Source organism: Silurus meridionalis, chromosome 12 (genome assembly GCF_014805685.1).
Source record: "Silurus meridionalis isolate SWU-2019-XX chromosome 12, ASM1480568v1, whole genome shotgun sequence".
In the NCBI taxonomy this organism is placed as follows: Eukaryota; Metazoa; Chordata; class Actinopteri; order Siluriformes; family Siluridae; genus Silurus; species Silurus meridionalis.
The window spans coordinates 15466651-15485312 of record NC_060895.1 but is presented as its reverse complement, the minus strand read 5'-3'; the positions used below and the strand labels follow the sequence as shown (position 1 = coordinate 15485312).

Below are 18662 nucleotides of genomic sequence, written 5' to 3'. Positions count from 1 at the left end.
TTTTTTTGTGATTCTCTGGTTGATTTCATCACAGAGGAAGAATTTCTCAGTGCAGGCATAATTATGTTGTAAATGCTTATGTCAGTATTTGTATGTTTATTTATGGCATTTGGTAGACACTCTTATCCAGAGCCACTTAATAAATACTTTGAAGTTTCCATGTATAAAACATTCTGATACTGGCTCATTAGGACACAACTAAGAATACCATCAGCCCAAAACTCTGTTGGGAGAGAAATAGATAGAATCAATTTCCCCCTCTCAAGAATTGTTAAATTTAGAACCTCTGGAGGAGGTGGGTCTTTAGACGGTGTAAGAAAATTGCTAGAGACTCAGCTGTTTGGACATCAAGTAGAAGTTTGTTCCGCAAACTAAATGCCAGAACAACGAAGAGTCTGGAAGCAATGTTCCCATAGAGATGGTGGGACCAATTGAGGAACGGTAGAGGATCAGAGGGTAAAGTACGGGGTGAAATAAGTGGTAAGAGGAATACTATTGAAATATTCACACTACATGTTTCTGTATAATATGACATGCTTGAAATATAAGATGGCATAATGAGGGGCATACATTTTTATAGTCAGATTTTATTGGTGTGTGTGTGTGTGTGTGTGTGTGTGTGTGTGTGTGTGTGTGTGTGTGTGTTACAGTGTGACTGAGTAATGGATTTACTGCTTTTCATCAAGTCTGCTCACCCACTCAATAATGAGTTTGATACTGTTTTACTCTTTGGTTAAAGCTTTTAGTGTTTGTTTAAAACAATGCACATTTTTTAAACATTTATTTGTACTAATTGAAAAAGAAGTAACATTTTCTTTTATCTATAAAGTTTCTTTAAAATACATATTTGCTTTTGTTGTAGAAAAAAAATCATTTCAGTGTGATCAGCCTCAGGGCATGACTACCATTCAGCAGTTCTGAATGCCTTAAGGCAAACTGTGCCTGATATCAAAATCTCAGCTTGCCTTAATCTCAGAACTGCCAGAAAACCATCACTGGCATCTTGCACAGATGCTGCTCAGCTGTATTCTTGGACAGTATATTGTCTCAGTTTTCAAGTCTTTTCCCAAATTGTTGGAAGCTTCCAGGATTTTTTTCTATGTTTACAGTGTTTGTAATTGACCAGGTAACTGCAACCTGAATTTGAAGAAAATGTACTTGAATATTATAGTTTCTATATAAACTGTGCATGTGCTTTGAATGACCAACCACAATACTTTAATTATTACTCCGTCTTGAAAATGCAATTTATATTTCTTTAGTTATATATTTTTTAGTTATTATAGTGCTCTATGGTGGTTGAGGAAAAAATCTTTATGATTTCAATCTTCTGCCTCTGTTACACTGCAGACTGCTACTAAACCATTCTCCACCCACTAGTGTGAGACAACCACAGACAAGAATTATGCCCTTTAATTTATATGTACTCAACAACCAACTGACTTTAAATTTATCCATTTTCTTCGTCTTCTTCTACTTCTTAGAAGGGGTCACCACAGCGGATCATCCGTCTCCATACTACTTTGCCTTCTACATCTGCCTCTTTCAAACCAACTACCTGCATGTCTTCCTTTACCACATTCATGAACCTCCTCCTTGCCCTTCCTCTTTTCCTCCTTCCTGGTGGCTCCATCCTCAGCATTCTCCTACCAATAGACCCCATGTCCCTCCTCTGCACATGTCTCAATTGGGCCTCTCTCACTTTGTCCCCAAAATGTCCTACATGCGCTGTGCCTTTAATGAACTCATTTCTAATCCTGTCCATCCTCGTCACTCTCAATGAAAATCTTAACATCTTCAGCTCTGCTACCTCCAGCTCCACCTCCTGTCTTTTACTCAATGCCACTGTCTCTAAACCATACAACATCGCAGGTCTCACCACAGTCCTATAAACTTTCCCTTTCATTCTTGCAGATACCCTTATATAAAAAAAATTATCTATTTTCAACCACAAAATTCAACTTAAAATGTCGCCTTTCTTTTTCCCACTTTTCTTTGATACCAAATGTATACAGTGGCCTTGAGAAATCGAAAGGGCATTACCTGAGATTATTACTGAAAGACTTTGGAAACTGCTTTTCTATAGCAAGATTAATAATGGAAGTCTAAGTACAGTTGCTGAATTTCATCCACAAACATTTAAAAGTAGTGTCTTGCAAAGATACAGTTAAAGATTCTTTACCTTGGTTTAGGTTCTCAGTATGGATGTAGTAGGAGGGGATTATGTGAAAAACTTTGACTTAACTTTGATTTGTTACTGACTTTGTAAGGGGTGAGGCGGCACCTTTGTATTTTGTGGTGTGAGTTTCTTGATATATCTATCCACTTCAAGTTTCATGCTAGGCATATTTCTGTAAATGCTGTCACTGCATGAATTCATTGTCTTTCCTTTGCTGCAGAACCAGTGCTGAGTCAATAGCGCAGTGTGTGAAAATGCTGAGAATAGACTTCTCTCTCTCTCTCTCTCTCTCTCTCTCTCTCTCTCTCTCTCTCTCTCTCTCTCTCTCTCACCCTCTCTTGCTCTCTGTCCTAAATCTACATAAAACTGTCAGTTATATTGTTAGAATCAGTTAAAGATAATAAGACTATTGTCAATATTAGTCTTAGCTGTATAAAGGTTTGTTACCTCTTTTGACATCATAGTAGTATACTCTATAATCAATTATTCTGAGATTGCTTGTTCCTCTAACATATGACCCCGTTAACCCACCAATCCCTCGACATCAGTTTGTGTGGACCAGACTAACCTCAGCATGTAGGAGTATGAATCTCCATAATCTACTGTGAATTTCAGAGAAGTTCAAGCTTGTCTGATACTATAGCGAGGAAACATTTGGCTTCTAGACAGCTGGAGGTTCAGCAGCATTCACTGCATTCTAGTGCTGTCGACTTTTTTATGGCCCCACTCTCCACAACTTGTCTGCTTGTTATTTACACGTATGCTTTGTCAGATGCCGGGGCCAGTAAGCACAAATGTAAGGCTTGAATAAGAAGTAAAACAGACAGCTGTCGCCCACACCCAAAATGATCTCATGTCCATGCCTTTGTGACCACTTTTGCTTTCTGGCATGGTGAGAGACTGTATTTAACCTGCTGTGAAGTGACTGGTGATAACATGTCTCTTTCAATTATTCCCTCTGATGGATGTGGCTATTAGCATTTATTAGCACACTGCTGGTATGGCTTTTAAATCCCATTTTAAAGCTGCACTTCCCTGCAAGAAGAGTTGAATGTAAATGATGGTAGAAAAGAAATTAAGTCAAGAAGATATTTTGTTTCTTTTTGAGAGACCAGTTCGACCATGTTCACATTTTTAGGATATTTTGTACCGCTTCTTACATTTGTTTTTCAAAGAGAGACACCAAAGCAGGATTTACTCTCATGTAAGTGTGAATCTGAGTATTAGAGAATGCATGGAAATTTGTTTTTATACGTATAATGTAGAGATAAAAAAGAGAAAAAAAATACATTTAGTAAGCAATGCTAGTTATTAGCGTGACTGCATTTGCTAAAGTTTGATCAAATGTATAGCCTCTGTATTTTCTAACAATCACTGTAACATAAATGTTGTTCTTTTTTTATACTGTGTTTTGAGAAAGAACCCTTTCTGTTAGCATTTACCTGTTTTATCTATTCACTTAAACATCCATGTTCACTCCTAATTTAAACTACTTGTTTGAAGTTTAAATTAGGAGTGAACATGGATGTCTAAGTGAATAGATACAGGTTTCATAGCTATGTATATTTAGATATTAACAATACACGTGCTAACTGTGACTCATTATTGGTAGTAAAACCTCTCTCATTTGACAGTGTTTGTTTTGTTGTGGGTTTTTAGGCCTGTGGTGTCTCAAAATGTCAATCTGTATCTTTGTGTTTTGGTCTATTGATCTGCTATACATCTGTTTTATATCTTGCTTAATTCAGATAAAAATTTTTGACTCATGTTGTGATTCATGTTGCAAGTACATTGACACTGTGTGGAATAAAAAATAAGAATCATGTGACCTAACACCATTGGGAAAGCAAATGTTCATTTTAAAGATAAAGTAACTTATTTAAGTATGTAAATTATGTCTCCTTTGATTGATATAAATTTTTAAGTCTTATGGGTAAACTTGCAGACACCTTTTTACATAGTAAGTGTTTACAAGAGGTAGTGTTGTTCCATTCAATAGTAATAGGCATCAAACAAGTGATGACTAGTTGAAAAATGTTATGCATTTGTTTTTAATAATATTTTTATTTAAACAAATAAAAATAATTAAAAGCTGAATATTTTGACATTTAGTATATTTATTTGCCCAGGGAAATAGTATGTCTTCACAGTATTCACAACAGTTTTCTTTAATTGTGCAATCAACTTTCGATCAACAGAAGTTGTGCTAAGGAATTTGACATTCTATCACTAATTATAATGAAATCATTAGATTTTTCTGTGTGCTCAAATTCATTTAAAGGCAGCCTCATTCTCTTCTTCTTCTGATACTCACACAGTGATGTAAACATATGCCTATTAGGATGAAAAGCATGGGGAATAAATCAGTGTTCTTGAAATTGGCATGATTTTAGGCAGAACCCATTACAGCAAATATTTATTTGAGTTTGTTTTCATGAATAGACTAGGGATGTAATGTGAAAACTGCTATTAGGATGCAGTAGAGTCAAGACTTGGGTTACAACATTCCAGACTCTGTTTGTTCTTTGTAGGTCAAAACAGGGAAAATGAGGAGAACGTTGTGCCTCGTGCTTCTTTTTCACCCAGTGACAGGGGCAGCGGTAGACGATCTAGCCTTGGAAATACCCAGAGTGCAAACCGGCGCTCTGTGGTGCCTCCACCTCGTGGTTCACCTGTTGGTGAGTATCTTCACCAAGCCTCTGTGCTTTACCAGTCTGTTTGTGAAGACCCTGTGCTAAGTGATTTAATGAGTTTGTGTTTAAAAATTCTTTTTTTATCATACTTTTTATACATTTTCATTAATAGTTATAATTATTAATATTTGTATATGTATCTTATTTAATGTAAACTTGCTGCAGAAAGCCATATATTTGAACTCCTAAACTATTTTCCTCCACCATCCTCCGCATTTTGTTATTTTCTGTGTGTGTGTGTGTGTGTGTGTGTGTGTGTGTATGTGTGTGTGTGTGTTTATGATTTTGTGTGTATGTGCTCTTGAGTGTATGTGGGTTTGTGTGTACATTTATTTGCATATCTTCAACTGTTGCAGACTCCTGAAACATTATTTTCATTGTCCCTGTCTTTACTTAATGGAACTATTAGGTCCTTATGTATTTGTCTTTCCATTACCTGACTTGTTCAACAGCCATCTGTCTGGTTTGTTTTTCCAAACAATGCTAGATGGCACAGGCACTTTACAAAATAATGTGCAACTCTATATTTATATCCCACAGAAATAGGGCATGGGTAAAAGCAACATTAATATTCTTGTAGAAGGAAAGCACATTTTACAATACAATACAGTACAATACAATACAGTACAGTACAATATAATACTATACTATACTATACTATACTATACTATACTATACTATACTATTCCATACCATACCATACTACACTACACTACATTACATTACATTACATTATATTCATCTGTCAAAGGACAAGCTGAAAAACACAAGTTTGTACCAAGATAAATAGAATCGATAGAACATGATAAACACATGCAAAATTGCTTTTTGTTAGAAAATATTTAGATAGTTTTATGATAGTAAATGTTTATTTGATAAATAGTAATTCTGATATAATAATACTACATACAGTACTTTGCTGATCGCTAATAGTTTATTTTTAGCAATTAACAAAATGGAAAGCACATGAGAAATCCAAATCAAATCCATATTTGGTGTGACCAACCTTTGACTTTCAAGTCTTATTTTGCACACTTGTACAACGTCAGGGATTTTGTAGTATCAGAGTCTATGAACACTTGCTCAGTTTTGAAAGAACTCAGCAGGTAGGCTGTTCTTCTCAAATCCTTCTTGGTCTCTTCTTCTTGTAATCCCAGACAGACTCGATGATGTTGGCATCTGGGCTCTGAGGGACCAAAAAATATTACTTTCAGGACTCCTTATTCTTCTCTACAATGGAAATAGTTCTTAAAAGACATTGGCTGTATGTACAAAGTGTGCAAAAGTAAGAATTGATAGCCAAAAGTTGTCACATCAAATATTGATTTGGATTTCTTTTCTGTTCATTTGATTTCTATTTAGTTGATTAATAAAAATGTATTATAAATTATCAAATTCAATTATTACTTTTATTTTTGAAAGCATTCGCACTTTACAGCAGTCATTCACTGCCTTTGTACAGCATACATTTTGAAGTTTAGTTTTTTTTCAAGAGCACTGATAAAATTCGATATTAGATTATAGTCGGAGTGCCACTAAAATGTATTATTATTCTTTGTTTATACTTAGTGTATTCAGGACACCAGGCACATATCCAAGTCATGAGCACATTGTTAAATTAGCAGTGTTGAAGTTTTCATGAAGTAATCGAGTTTATGGAGAGGTGTCTCTATTTCTCTGCTGACTCGCTCTGCTGGCTCGCTCTATTTCTCTGCTGACTGTAGCTGCAGAACAAGGTGGGAGACTGGGATGTCATTTGAAGTGGTTGGTGCTGTCAGGAACATGCCACTGTCACTATAGTAGCATTTACACTTCACACCCTCTCACACAGTGTACAAATCTGTGCCTCAGAGGCCCTTAGTGTGATTTCTTTGCCATCAGTTATCTTTCACAACCTTATAAGATGCCGATCCTGATAGTTCCCTGTAATCTTATTCCCATCTTTAATAGCTTGGTGTAAGAGTTTATTTAGTCTACCAGGCTGTTCTACTTCTGCAGGTTTCATTCCTACACTGGGTAATGCAAAGAATGTTGGCTGTGCAGACATGTAGGCATGCAGCTGCTGTTACAGCTGCTGTGTATGTCTAGTTCATCCTACCTCTTTGCTATGTTATGTCCTGTTACGTCATCACTGAATGTGTATATTGTACACATTACATAAATGGTCTTTGTGCTTTGAGAATTGGAGAATTGTATCCACCAACAATAATCACACTCCCAACCAACAACACCACAAATAACTACTAACAAACTACAAATAACCACAAACAAAATTAAATATAGCATTAGCACCACCAAAACAACACACCAACACAACCAAAACACACCAGTAACACCACCACCAACACAAGTAACACCATCACAACCAACACTACCACTACTACAACAGAGTTACAATACTACTAACACTATCACCAACAATAGTAACAACATTATATTTTGGTTTTATTCAAAATATTTGTTAATTACATTTATCAGTAATATTAACAAACCTTTTAGAGTAGAATAGGATAATAAATATTGAATAGAATTCATTAGCTAGATTAGAGTCTGAAATTTATGATCTAGAGTAGCTCTTAATTTCATTCTGATACAAGTACATGCAATGCAGGTGAATGCAATTATGCGGGTAGATTCTCTAGGAGAATGGTCAAGGCAGAGGACAAACTGTTCCTCTAAGGTTTCAGATACAGCTAGTCAGCACTTTTGTTCCATGTGACTCAGGAAGGTGGAATTTGCTGAGGATGTCTGCATCATGGGCTTTTAAAGCTCTCCAAAAAGGTGAATTGTTGCGTAGGGCCATCTGGTGGTGAAACAGTAAGAGACAGTTAAGCTAGTCATGAATTTTTAATAGATTTGCTGCAGTGCTTAAAGTCCATTGATAATGTGGGAAACGTACGCCACCTGCTGGTCACAATCTGGTCTACTTTTGAAAGTATTTCAGCAAAAGACCTACTAAGAGAACATAAATGAACCCTTTTTAGATACTAAATTCTCTGTAAAAGCTGCATATGATTCATTCAGAATTAAATGGATTGAAAATGTAAAGTTTAAATAAGGAACACCCGAGTCAAGTTCCTGCACAGTATAATAAAATGAACCTGACCATAACAAATGAATAGAAATATCATTATCAATAGTATATCCATTTATCAGTTTTATATTAATATTCTCTGGATTAAAATAATACAAAAATATTGTATTAAATAATCCTTGTTGATGGAACATTATGCCCAGGTGTGAAATTTATATTATTTTAATATTTGTATGTTATACAAATATTGTTGTAACTTTTCCATGGTAGTGTATAGTTTAGATTTCCATATTAATAATATATTGTATACTGAACTGTCAGTAAGTATTGGTAGTATTATACTGATTATGATATACATCGAACAGGCATAACATTTTGACATTTGAATGAATCTATAGTAGGGATATATAAGGCAACGAGTGAACGTTTAGTTCTCAAAGTTGATGTGCTGGAAGCAGGAAAAAAAGGGCAAGCGTAAGGATTCCAGCAAGTTTCACAAGGACCAATGTAGGGGCTGTAGCTATTGTTTATTTTAGTACTCGAGTATTCTATTGATTATTCAAACGATTAATCGAGTAATCAGATAAAAAGTACTTTTTCTTTATTGAAGAGCAATACTAAGTATGCAAGAGTAAAGATAGGTCTCTTAATGTGAACAAATAGTTTGTTTCCTTTTAGGAAAAAATTTGATTACATTGCTGAAATTGCATACAAGGACATCTGTGAAAACTAAACCCATTTAATGCATTTAATTGCCATATTACATCAAAATACAAATACAAATATATATATAAAATCATAAATACAAATATTAAATATATAATTAAATAAATAAATGCACTGTATATTTTAATTTGGTATGATCCCAAACTTTCTGTCGTATTCTTTGGCCTGAATACTACGGAAGGCCGTTACCGCCGACTTTTTTTCTCTCACAATTCCTTGTTTATTTCTCGCAATTCTGACTTTATTTATCGTAATCATCCAACATTTCTGGTTCATCCACCAGTAACCATGTTGTCGGCCTGTAGTTTGAAGCTGTTGGTGTATGAACATGGCTTTTCTGCTTCATCTGTGTGGTTTTGTCTCCTCCAGAGCTGATTGTTAGACAGAGTTTTCTCCAGGGATCAGAGGCTTAGTTTGATACTATGCGATTCTACTGATTGTAGCCCATTTCATTTTCAGTGTGTAAAGCTTTCTTGGCACTATAGAGGGGGTGACGCTGCCTGATCGGAATCGAGAAATAAAGTCAAAATGGCGAAAAATAAAGTCTGAATTAAAATTATTTGCCTCAATGATTTTGTATTCTAATGACTTGGGTTACTCGAGTAATCGTTTCAGCCCTAGGCCAAATTGTGATGGCTAGAAGATTGGGTCAAAACCTCTTTAAAACTGCAGCACTTGTGGGGTGTTTCCCAGTCTGCAGTGTTTAGAATCTATAAAAAGTGCTCCAATGAAGGAAGGTGAATCAATGACAGGGTCATAGGCAAGGTTCAAGCAAAAAGGGGATCAACACAATATAAGGTAGGCGGTTATGTTCTGCCTGATCAGTGACCATAATGTTATGTCTGGTCGGTGTAGATAAAAGACCATCAGCAAACTTTTAACTCAAAAGCATATTAAAAAATAAATAAATAAAAAATTTCAAAATATCTTTTTACCACACCTGCAACATGTGCTGTTTTACTAAGGAAAGAACCAAAAACCTAAATGAGACCACTATAAAAACTTAAAATGTATAATGTAAGTCCATGGGTATACTTACTTTTACAAGAAAAGTACAATATAATAAGCACAATATATAGTCACAATTGTAATTATTACTAATGGAATATCTGTTCTAGGATTTATATTAACTAGAATTAAAGAACCCAACACATTTTTATCATGACTTTATTATGCCTGTGCACAGAGTAAGGTCCATAAAGATATGGTTTGCCAAGATTGATGTGGAAGAGTGGTCCGAGCCCTGAGCCTCAACCCCACTGAACACCTTTGGGATTAAAAACGAATGCTGACTACATGCCAGGCCTTCTCGCCTGACATCATTTCACAACCTCTCTAATGCTCTTTTGGGTGAATGAACACAAATTCCCACAGCCACCCTGCAGAAAAGCCTTTCCAGAAATGCAGCAAGTGTGGGACCAACTACATGTTATAATGCCCATAGATTTGGAACAGGCACATATAGGTGATGGTCATTAGTGTATTCTAACAACATAAGATATAAATTAATGTTATAAGAAAACTGTTTTAAAGTTGTGTCGAATTCTGTAATGGGAGCAATAGATTCTTAATTTCAAAATGTATTTTCCTTTTTTTTTTCAATAAGCTGCTAAAAAGGAGTTTAAAAGAGATGGAGATGTTGCTCATCCTGCTCTGTCCTCTCCGAAGAGATTTGCAATGGTCTCACCCAAGCCTCATTCCCCTGGTGAGTTCATTGTTCCTATTCATTTGTATGAGTGTGTGTATGTGTGATATAAATCTTGTTATAAATATATAACAAATGTATTACTGTTTTTTTTTTTTTGGGTGGACATGGACAGTTACATGTTGTGTTTATTCACACAAACAAAAAGCTTTCTTCAGGACCTCTTCAGTGTATTCTTTCATTCAGTGTTATGTGTAATCCATACCTCCTAGATTACTGTAAATCCCCCCCTTTTCTAAATCCCCTCTTACTTCTCATGCCCCCCTTAGCACTCATTGGTACTTGAGTGTGTGTATGTGAGGTTTATGTCAGTTGTATCTGGTCAGATGTTCACCATTAATACACCTAGACCCACTGATGAGTCTGTGATTATTTATTTATTTGATCAACTTTTTTTCATGCACTCATATACATGGTAAAATAAAATATTTTCAAGTAGACTCATATTTTTGTATTGTATTGTTCTTTATATAATTGATTCCAATCCCAATTTTGAGATTTTTCAAGTTCCCAATTTTGAGATTTTTCGAGTTCCCAATTTTGGTTCAAACCTAATTTTTACATGTGCTTTCAACTCTTTGAATTCTGTCCTGAATAGGTAGTTGCATTCTTTATTAATTTATTTTAAACACAAAGAAACTCTGGTAGACTCAAGACACCCTTCATTGTTTTGCTAGTATTTTGGCTTACCCAAGTTGAATACATATTGTTTTGTTCTAAAGCTGAACACAACTAGACTACAGCTTATTGAATATAATAGCAGGGTTACAAGGTTTCCAGTGGAAACTTTCCACATACCCTCACTGCAAATGCTGTGAAGTTACCTTGTGTCAGTTAGTTGTTTTTGACCCAATACTAGCATATGGCAATTTTAAATATATGTTAGCTATGAGACTAGCAGTTCCTTGTAAACATACACCTGTATTAAAGCAATTGTTTATTCTGTCATGTTTGAAAAAACTGTCATAAATCTCTGGTTGGGTGATCAGAATTATGGGAATAGTGCATGTCTTAAAATCTGAACAAAAGTAGTAATCCTACAGGGCACCTAACAGACAAGCTAAAGTTGCTACTACAAGTTTCATGAATTGTGTTCCGCTAACAATTTAATCTGTGTTATTAATTTTTTAAAGCTGTTATAGTTTAAACACTTGACTTCATGAATTAGTAAGTGATTCTTCTATATTAAATTGCAATAGAGTTGTTTTTGCCATCTGTATGGTTGTGTGCCAGTGCGTCAGAGGTCATGTGTGGCGCATCTCGGAGGCCGGAGAGAGGGATTGGATGCGGAGCGTGAGCGTGAGCGTCTCTTGGCGGTACAGGGGCTAAAAGAGCGCTGTGAGGAACAGGCCAAGCAAATCATTGCCCTTCAGGCCCAGCTGGAAAAAACCTCACTCTGCATGGACATCTTGGGGATAACCACTCAGCACTTCTGCCACAAGGTAACACACACATTAATGCCAGCAAAACACACACTGTAGTTTGTGCACACTGCAGGACTTGTTGATGTCGTGTTGCAATATTTATCATAATGCATTCTCAAAGTATCAATAAAATTTCTTGAGATATCATCAATAACCAAAAGATAATAAGTATGTTGAAAAATATGATATCATTAAACAAAATATCATTGAACACTGCTTCGTTAAAGCATTTTTGCAAACATGTTGTTTTCCAAATGTTTCGAAAGCCCAGAGATCATTAGTTACATCATTATTAATAATAGTTTCTCATAGTTTCCAGCTGGAAACATAAATATTTCTAAACTAACTAAATTATTTTAGTTTTAGTTTAGTTTTTTAATTATCAGATATTTACTAAACGATTTTAAAGTGTTTTAGTTAATACCCAGGTTCTTTTTTAATTTCTATGAATAATAAATAATGTCTTGAGACTGTGCTACTCCTAACTTAAAACAGTTTTATTATTTATGAGGCTTAAATATGCACTGTGCTTCATGTATTTAATTAGAGGCATTTGGCATTTGGCATTTCTCTAATTGGATTACTGTTATTGTTAATAAAATACTCAGATTGTTGACAATTTTAAAAATGAATGGTAGCACTGGTCTATTAATAATTATTGGATTATGACTAAAGCCACAGGACTACATCTCCCATCATCCACTGCATACCACCTGAGCGCATTCTTTTTTTTTTTCGGAGGGGGGGGTTGTTCTTGTGTACCATGGTCAACGTCCAGGTTTTGGTTATTGTTTCTTCATCACTTTGTAGTTTTAATGATTATCTTCTATGTTTACACTTTATTAAATAAATGTGTGCCTTCATTCCGCTCCTGCTGGTATAACACATTTTATTATACAATTATATTGTATTATTTCCATGAATCAAAAAGATAGCTCAGAAATGCTTTACAAAAAATCAAAAGCAAGAACAATTATTAAATATTCATTCATTTATTCATAATTTCCACTTTTAATAATAATATCTGCTTTGGTAGTAGTATGTGAGGGTGTATTTTCATAATGATTTTTATGCATCATCAAAATTCTAGATTATTTGAACTTGGTTTTATATTTATTTTAAATAAATATATATATATATATATGTATATCAATCAAATTTGTCTAGGAGTTTGATGACCTACACTGACTAAAAACTACAGCAGCACATGCTTTTGTGCTCAATCACAGTTAAAAATAACTATAGATTTTTTCCTTCAATAAGATGCACAATATAGAAAATTAGTTTACTGCCAATTTTTTTTTTTTTTTTACCATTTTCTTATTTTTTTTGGTGATTTTGTTATTTACACTGCTATTTATTTAGCAGTTTACAAGACAATTGAATTCATTACTCCTACTCTCACTGGTGGAACTGATTCTGTCATCTTGTGAAGTATAAAGACATCTTTTATCCAGGGTGGAGTGTTGTGAACTGACAGTGGCTTATACGACTCTGTGGTGCTATTGTGAGAGCTTTGACGCTTTCCCATTGTGTTTAATTGCTTCGCATGTATCTCATCCCCCTGTGGACCTGGTTGAATCATGCGTTGCAAGGTGCAAAAAAACAGCTTTATATTGATCACAGCCACCCATTTCTCCATCCCTCCCCCTTTCATCCACTTCCGCTTCTCAGTCGACGGACAAGACCCTGTGTGCATGTCAGTGTATGAGAGGCAGAGAAGATGAGGGAGTGAGGGAGGAAGGGAGGGAGATACAGAGAGGGGGGAGAGCGAGGGAAGGAAGAGAAGAGGGAGGGAGATAAGGGTGTATTAGGAGACGCTGAGATCTAGGCGTTTGCCGGTAGCTACTGCCAAAGCTGTTGTGCTATGATGCCAGGGATGAGGTAAGGCTATTTAAAGTGACACTGGTGTTCTCCGCTTTCTTTTGCGTGATGTCCCCCTCCCCACGTTTTCCGTGTCTCTATTTTGTGCTCTCTCATTCTTGTTCATTCCGCATGAGCATGGGCCAGAGCTGCAGTATAGACTCTTTCTCTCAATATGTTCCCCTCAGTTGCTGTCTGGATACTCACTGGACACGGGTAAAGCACTCGTAGCTTTAGTTGCACTCTCAGGAAGGATGCCTGTGTGCATGTGTGTCTGTGTATATAGTGTGTGTGCAAGGACTGATTAAGATGACTGCTGTCATGTTCTAGTAGTTTGTGTACTTCTTTCTGTCTGTGTGAATGCAGTTGTGTATTTGCTTTTATGTGTATTTGTTTATATGTGTGTATTTGTGTATGCTGATTAGCAGCTGTGGCTATCCTCAAGACATGCTAGAGATCAGATCCCGCCCCGTGTGTACCCTCAGACACCTGATGCCAGATGTTTCCATAGTCACTCATGATGCTCATTTCCATTTTTGTGTTCATTTTTGCACATTCTTTTTCCTTTATTTACTTTAAAGGTTGAAATATGATAATTTATTCAATGCATTCTGTGTTGTGGATGTACTAGGAATTAATCGATTTATGGAGCTGGATTTATGGGGTTGGTAGTAGGTGGGGACAGTGTCCTTGAGACAGCCCCTTGCCATGTCCAATACATATGGTCTCAAGAAGGAAATGAACCAGAGGAATCAGGGATCTATATTTACAAACAGGTTCATTTTTAAATCTGCAAGTCGTAGCATATATTGAAAAATAAATCTGACAAAATGAATGGTGTGAATAACTATATCAGGGAAATGCACCCGGAAATACACAACTAAAATAACTAGGATAATTTAAAGATGTACAATTTAAGGCATAGAAAATATTACCTCTGTGTTTCTCACTAAATATTTAGATATGCTAGAATGTTCTGTAGCTCATTAGTGTTTGATGCAGTATGATGCACTACAGTTTTCTGTCAGACTGGCTGTGTACTAAAATACTTCTTTGTACTTACATTAGGATTATAAAAGTGCCGAGTCATCATACATGGTTTATGTACCAATATTTCAAATGCAATGGATAATATATGTAGCTCCTGCTTGTCTATATATATATATATATATATATATATATATATATATATATATATATATATATATATATATACAAACCTACTTTTGAGCCTCATGAGTTATTTATACTGTCTGTGTGCCACTGCTTTGGTTGATTACGTGGCTTTTGTGCAAACAGACTGAATTAGGCAGACAGATGAGAAAATCAATAGTGGTAAATTAGGATTTTTTGCTACCCTTTGCCAGTAAGTCTTCAGGTTCAGTTTGTGCTGGAATCACATTTATTGAAGATTTACCAGATTCTTTTTTTTATTATTATTCCACTTAGCTGACATTCTCTCAGTGACTTATGATAGAGTCAGATACAAAAACATTGGCACACTCAGCAAAAATCCCCACTAAAAATAACTAAAAAGTTATGAAAAACATTTTATATGAAATCAGAGCTGAAATAAATGAAATTAAATGAATGTAGTTATAAAGTTTGGAATAAATGGAATTCCCTAATGGCTGACTTTAATATGGATTTCAATACAAGAAAAAATATTATTAAGCTTATTTATTTTATTTTTTAAGACAGCATCTTTTTAGAAATAAATGGTTAAATATATATTTTCTGCCAATAGAATAAGTGTCTAGCTTGACATTAGAAACATTGGCTAGATCTTTTATCAAAATATCATGCTGAAAAATGTTAGATATGTTTAAAAATTGTAAAACGTTATAAAGATATAAAAAGATATTCTTTGTAAAATATTGTAGTCGTATCCCAGATAGATTTGGTTACCATCTAGGCATCTCAGCATCTATTATGGATTGGGAATAAAGAAATAAATAAAACCAAAATAATTAAGGTAATTACCAAAAGTCTATTTCAGAATGTCATATTTTTAACAAATAATTTTGCTTGTATTTGTTTGTAATAAAGTTTTGTTGCTTTGTGTCTGTGTGTGGTACAGAACGAGAATGCCTTGGTGAAGGAGAGGGAGTTGTCCCTGGAGCTTTCCAGGATCAGGGATGAAGTGGGTAAGTGGAGATGAGGCTGCTTTGACTCACCATGTACAGTAACTCTCATGAGATAGAGCCCTTGATGTGGTAACATGACATCATGTCAGCTACCTAATACAAAAACAATAATATATGAAGGTAGAGAAATCCATCACACAACACATTCTTCACCTAATCCCACTCTCCCATGTCTGTAATTCTATCTGCTTTTTGCTGTCTGCAGTGGTCAGCGTGGGCCGGTGGGAGCGCTTGCAGGGTGAGAAGGCTGAGTTGGAGCGCATTTTTGAGCAGCAGCTGAGGAAGCTGAAGGACGAGCAGGAGAAGGATCTTCGGGATCTGAAGGAGAGGCTCATAGAAGAGCAGCAGAAGGCGATTGCACTTCTGCAGCAACAGCAGAGCAGCCAGCTAGAGCAGCTCAGCACCCAGCATCAACAGCAGGTCAAAACACAGCCATGTAGCCAGATTTTCTCAACACATGTTCAAGAAGCAAGCTTTAAACTAATACTAGTGTGGTTTGTCAGGTGGAAGAGATGAGTGAGAGCCATGAGGCGGCCATGCTGGAGATGGAGGCCGCTCAAAGTGCCACACTTGTCACTTTACAGGAGGAGCATGCTAGGACGGTCAAAAGTGAGATTTTTGAGAAATACAGAAATGCTGAAGATACCATACCATAGTACTGAATCCTTGATTTTGATATGACAGCAGGTGCTGATTTCTTTTCTAAAAGAGAATTATGGCTTGAATTAACAATGTAAAATGTCTATATTAATACACTCTCTTTACTAGCAAAGAATACAAGAGACTTGCACGGCAAATTGCTAAACTTCATTTTATGTAGCCTTGCAATAAATGAGTTTAAAAATAAATGTCCTTTAACACTGAAAAATTATGTGGGAAAGATTTTTGTATGGATTGTTTTGTAATTGGAAAAACCCTTAGGATTATAATGTTCTGTCTGACTGGTTTTCTATAATTAAATAAGTATGCTATTTGCATTCTAAACTTTACTTTGCAAAATACTGACTACATTTGATCACAGAACTTGGATAAGCACAGAGCTTATCGTTTTCTTTTGTAATTCCAAGTTTCTGGATTACTGTTGAAGACTAAGAGTCAGCTATAAACATTTGGCTTTACATTTTCTGGCATGTGGAAATGTTTGAATGTTTTTAAGAAAGAAAAACATGGTAAATTTCAGATCTGTTTTTAAAACTAAACATAAGACAAAAATTACAAGGAATTTTACTAATAAATATATGTACTGTTTGGTATAATAGCATGATTTAAATGCAATGGTCGGCTGTTTTGCTGTATTTTCTTACTTAAATTGCTCTGCCTTGCTTTTATTTCGTCTTCATTAGCAAAGATAGTGATTGCTCTTTCAGATCTCAAGATGGCACACGAACAGCAGAGAAATCCCTGGAAGAAGAATTTGAAAAACTCAGATTGTCACTGCAGGTAGAGACACCCTCTTTTTACTGTCTGGGAAGATACAGGACCTTTTCTGTCTGAGGCGTAATGTGATGTTATGGTAATGTGTTCAGGATCAGGTGGACACACTGACGTTTCAGAACCGCAGCTTGAGTGATCGAGCCAAACGCTTCGAGGAGGCGCTGCGCAGAAGTACAGATGAACAGATTGTGGTACTGTGTTTAACTTCACATGCATTTATGTATGTGTGCAGTTCGGATTGTATATTCTATTAAAAAAAAAGTTGCTTTCTATATTTGAAATTTTGCAAGCATATTTTAATATGCATATGTTTGTGTTTATTTGCGCTCAGGAAGCTTTGGCCCCATATCAGCACATAGAAGAGGATCTTAAGAGTCTCAAAGAGGTTCTAGAGATGAAGAATCAACAGATCCACCAACAAGAAGTCAAGATATCTGAGTTGGAGAAACTGGTATGTGTTTGTACAAAAGTAAGGGGACAAGTGAAAATAAATTATGTTTCTTTTTATATGATCAGACTGCAGGGCTGTAACCATGGCCACAAATGGAATTACCCCCTCAAATAGCATGAGCTTTATTTCAGTTTAAATAGATTAGCATTTAATCAGGTTTTGTCAGGCTAAAATGGAAGTCTAATACTGTAATTGTGTTTTTTGCTTTTAGACAGTCTATTTTATGGACCTTTGTGCAGTTGGATAATTAGTGTCACATCACATTGTACTGTTGAACTGATTTTCCATCTTGTCTTATTTTTTATTTGTTTACATCCACTGATTACATTAAGCGGGTTCCACGAGTCTCCAGCACATTGATAGTTGCTTCCTGATGTTGCAAATTATATAAAATATTTGGAAAATCGATTTTTTGGGGAGGGAGAGAAGGACTCTGGACAGACCAATAAAGCAAGTGACAAGAGGTCAAATGAGAGAGCAACAGAGACCGTATTCTGAGCAGTCTCTCTTTCTGCTACCTATCGGTTTCTTTGAGGGTTTCACAGTCTCTCTCCCCCTCTCCCCTTTCTCCCTTTTGTTCATCACTTATTTTGGACAAAATGCCTAGCCCTGCTTAAATAAAGACAGCATTGTTTGTTGTACTGTAGGTTCCCTGGTGGTCTAGTGGTTAGGCTGTGGCACTCTCACCGCTGCGGCCTGGGTTCGATCCCCGGTCAGGGAACCAGGCACTTTCAGTGCCGGTCCCAAGCCCGGATAAATGGGGAGGGTTGCGTTAGGAAGGGCATCCAGCGTAAAAACATGTGCCAAATCAAACCAAATCAAAATTAGGGCGACCCCTAATGGGAGAAGCTGAAAGAAAGTTTGTTGTATTGTAACTATTCTATTAATGTCCTATATGATTAGGCTAAACTCACAGTAGGCTTGCTTACAATTGTACAAAAAAAAGACTCCATAAATTGAATATCATATCCTCTCTTACAATATAAGACAAAATTACCAAACAAAA

At 35.8% G+C, this 18662-nt stretch overlaps 1 protein-coding gene across 1 annotated transcript in view; it reads left to right on the top strand.

Annotated features, from left to right (window-relative positions):
* Positions 1-18662, top strand: part of mtus2b (microtubule associated tumor suppressor candidate 2b) — a 38015-nt gene that overhangs the window by 13473 nt on the left and 5880 nt on the right. Inside the window, 10 exon segments of the mRNA XM_046863638.1 lie at positions 4711-4857; positions 10239-10337; positions 11571-11779; positions 15705-15771; positions 15977-16191; positions 16275-16380; positions 17139-17168; positions 17171-17211; positions 17298-17396; positions 17537-17656. Of these exon segments, the coding sequence (XP_046719594.1) occupies positions 4711-4857; positions 10239-10337; positions 11571-11779; positions 15705-15771; positions 15977-16191; positions 16275-16380; positions 17139-17168; positions 17171-17211; positions 17298-17396; positions 17537-17656 (1133 nt within the window).